The sequence below is a fragment of the Topomyia yanbarensis genome, chromosome 3 (assembly GCF_030247195.1).
Source record: "Topomyia yanbarensis strain Yona2022 chromosome 3, ASM3024719v1, whole genome shotgun sequence".
Taxonomy (NCBI): domain Eukaryota; kingdom Metazoa; phylum Arthropoda; class Insecta; order Diptera; family Culicidae; genus Topomyia; species Topomyia yanbarensis.
Genome location: NC_080672.1, coordinates 381,901,720 through 381,904,718, shown reverse-complemented (window position 1 = coordinate 381,904,718; position 2,999 = coordinate 381,901,720). Strand labels below are relative to the sequence as shown.

The following is a 2,999-nucleotide window of genomic DNA, read 5'->3' as shown; positions in this document are numbered from 1 at the left end:
TAAAGAAAAGAAGAATCTAAAAATAAATACAATCATATGCCAACTCAGTCATTAAAATAATCTCAATTGAAAAAAATGCTAATAAGAACACTCTCCAGAAGCAAAAATATGATTAATTTGAATAGAGGGACCCGGGGCTATTAAAACAATGGGGGTAATTCGATTTCACATAAAATAAAACTTAATTTTAGTTACGTTTTGTGCCCTTAATGCGCAAAGTGGGTCAGTCCAATTTTCCCTTATGGGAATTTAAGTTTGCATACAAGAAGATATTAGACACTACAATACTTTATTAGCTTAAAACTTGTACACGTCAATAAAAATAAATAAAAAACACAAATAATCTAAATTTGAAGCTACGTGTCCGCCTTGCAAGAGATTATCACATTTGATTCTTCGTTTCATTCGTATGTTCCGTCAATTATTTCTTCGAATATTATCATATTGATAATAAAGGTGATAATGGATTTAAAAAATCCGGCGAGAGCACAATTCGATTCTCAAATAAACACGCAGTTCAAGTAGTCCCTGTTTTGCTTTCGTTAAATGTACTACGAAGTTAGCACACTATTGTACCTAAATTAACATCCCGGAGAGCTAATTATATGCATGTCCATAAAGGTCTCTATCGTCGGATGAGTAGTATCTCTGCTCGTATGAGCTACACGGGTGACAATCTAAATAGCGGGTTGGTCGCCGAACATCTGAATACCAGGTTTGTTGCGGATCGCCTGAATAACTAGATGGACGCGAACCATTTGAGTAATACATTAGTGGCCGGTCATTATACGAGTACTGTGATGGTCGTGAGCCATATGAGTACCAGGTTGGCCGCGAGTAATCTGAGTACCGGGTTTGTTGTTGACCATCGGAGTAAAGAGTTCGACGCGGACCATCGGAATAATAGGTTGGTCGTCGGTCATATGGGTACGAGGTTGGTTGTGAACCATCTGAGTACCGCGTTGGTCGCGGACCATCTGAGTACTGGGTTGATGGAGGGTATCGAGAATAGTAATTGTTGCTTGCTGCCGCTTCTTCTGCCGCCTGCAGCCTCTCTTTACGTAAGCGTTGTTTCTTGATCTCCTGTTGGCGATAAACAAACAATGGCCGGAAAATTATGGCTCGTTTTGATCGATGTTTGCTTGCTTCGGTGTGGTTTGTCAAATGCGAGATTAGCCCTTGTGGTAGTGTAAGGTCCTTTAGTCGATCGGTGTGGGCTCCTTTGCTATCTGGTGGTTCCGGTGTGGCCGAGATGTTAACTGCAGAAGCGTCTCCTGTTGTGTTCACCGGATGATTTCCATTGTGAGGTACCCTAGGGAGGCATGAGCTCAACGTGAAGAACGTCACAAATGCAAAAATCTGCAATGCACATTAAATGACTTGAGTTATCGCACTATTTCATGTTTCATATACTGTTTGGTTTTTAAGCCTCTATTAGAAATTTGGAAAAAAAATTGCATAAAGTCAGTAAAGGAGAAGGAAGAAACACAGATGGTATTACATAATATAAAAGGACTAAATTCACATTGCACGCGCAGTATCAACTACCAGTTATGACCACAATTTCTAACTGTGAAATGTTTATTTTAGATGGCGAAAGTTACTCTAGACGTGAGAATTTTTTTTTCTAACAATATTTACCTCGATTATGTGCTTCACACCTGTTACATTCATTGTACTGATTTTCGTTGCAACTTAGTTCTAATATATTGATTGTTTATTAATAACCAATTGCACTTCACAATTTCTCTTACCAGAGACAGTGAGATTGTTCCACTAAGAACTTCTACACTCTTCTGCTGAATCAATACTGAGTTTTCGACCGTTTATCACCTTGAGCTTTATATATTACAACGGGCGATCAAAAATCGCACTTACCTGTCCATTTCTCTCGCATCCAGCCCAACCAATATCCCGTCTCACACCACCGTACGTACCTACATGATGAGTCAATGGAAAAATTGTCACCATTTCTGGAAAATAAAATCTCGCGTCCAGATGGAATACTAGATCGACGCCATTGGACTATGGTGAGTAACTGTTTTGTTTCTTCTCGTTGAAGGACACTGAAAGTGACGATGCAGTTCTACATGCGGTTTGAAGATACTTTGACTAATTAGCAGCATTCCGCAAACGGCATGCATACTAGTATTAACATTGCGGTACGTTCAAGATTATGAGATTCACTATAGATGTAGTAGGGATTGACAGCTGATTGAACTGTAGATCATGATTCGGCTCAATAACATTTTCTAATTAGCACCTACGCTGGATTATACAGATCCGATCATTTTACATTTCTCATAAAAGAAAGGTATAGAAGCCGTTCTAACTTCGCCGCTGCATATAGTAATCGATTCAGGTTCAGAAACGCGCACTTTCGTTTTAAATTTTGATCGTTGTTCACTGAGATATAGCTGATTTCGTCCTAAAAAATGTTACCCACTAATTTCCATGGAATTAATGCGAAACGTGATATAATTTACTTACCTGTAGGATAGAGTGGGGTCAAGTAGTTCAGTTTTTTTTGGCGAGCTCGAGCGATGGTATTTTTACACTGATTTGAACAACCAAGCACTCATTGCAAATCTTATACATTTGGTAACGTTTTGGCAATATTGATTTTAAGCATGGCTAAATATTTTTCAAGCTTAATCCAATAGGTACCTTTTCCGATGCTTTGGAAATCTGGGGGTACGATAGGTAACTATATTCGAGGTTAAATAAAACAATGTACCTATAAAAACAGCGGTTCAACTTTTATTTGGAGAGTATGAATACCGCAGACTATTTTAAAATAAATAATAAATGCAATCCGTTGACGTCATTCAGGTAATAAAATGAAGAAGTGATAAATGATATGAAAAATCATGAAACCGCGGAAGAAAATGTTGAAAAAACATGTTTTTTCAACAGCTGCGACTGGTTTTGTACTTGCAAATGACATCTTCGGTGTCCTTGTCGTCACTAGAGTGTGGAATTGAAATTGTGCTTTCCGG

General features: G+C 38.3%; 1 protein-coding gene across 1 annotated transcript; it reads right to left on the bottom strand.

Moving 5' to 3' along the window:
- Positions 1 to 315: 315 nt before the first annotated feature.
- Positions 316 to 1,781, bottom strand: LOC131693189 (uncharacterized). The gene is made up of 2 exons (XM_058980813.1): positions 1,642 to 1,781; positions 316 to 1,359 (listed from the first exon to the last, which is right to left on the bottom strand). The coding sequence occupies exons 1-2, from the start codon at positions 1,672 to 1,674 to the stop codon at positions 598 to 600; spliced, it is 795 nt and encodes a 264-aa protein (XP_058836796.1). The 5' UTR covers positions 1,675 to 1,781; the 3' UTR covers positions 316 to 597.
- Positions 1,782 to 2,999: the final 1,218 nt, after the last annotated feature.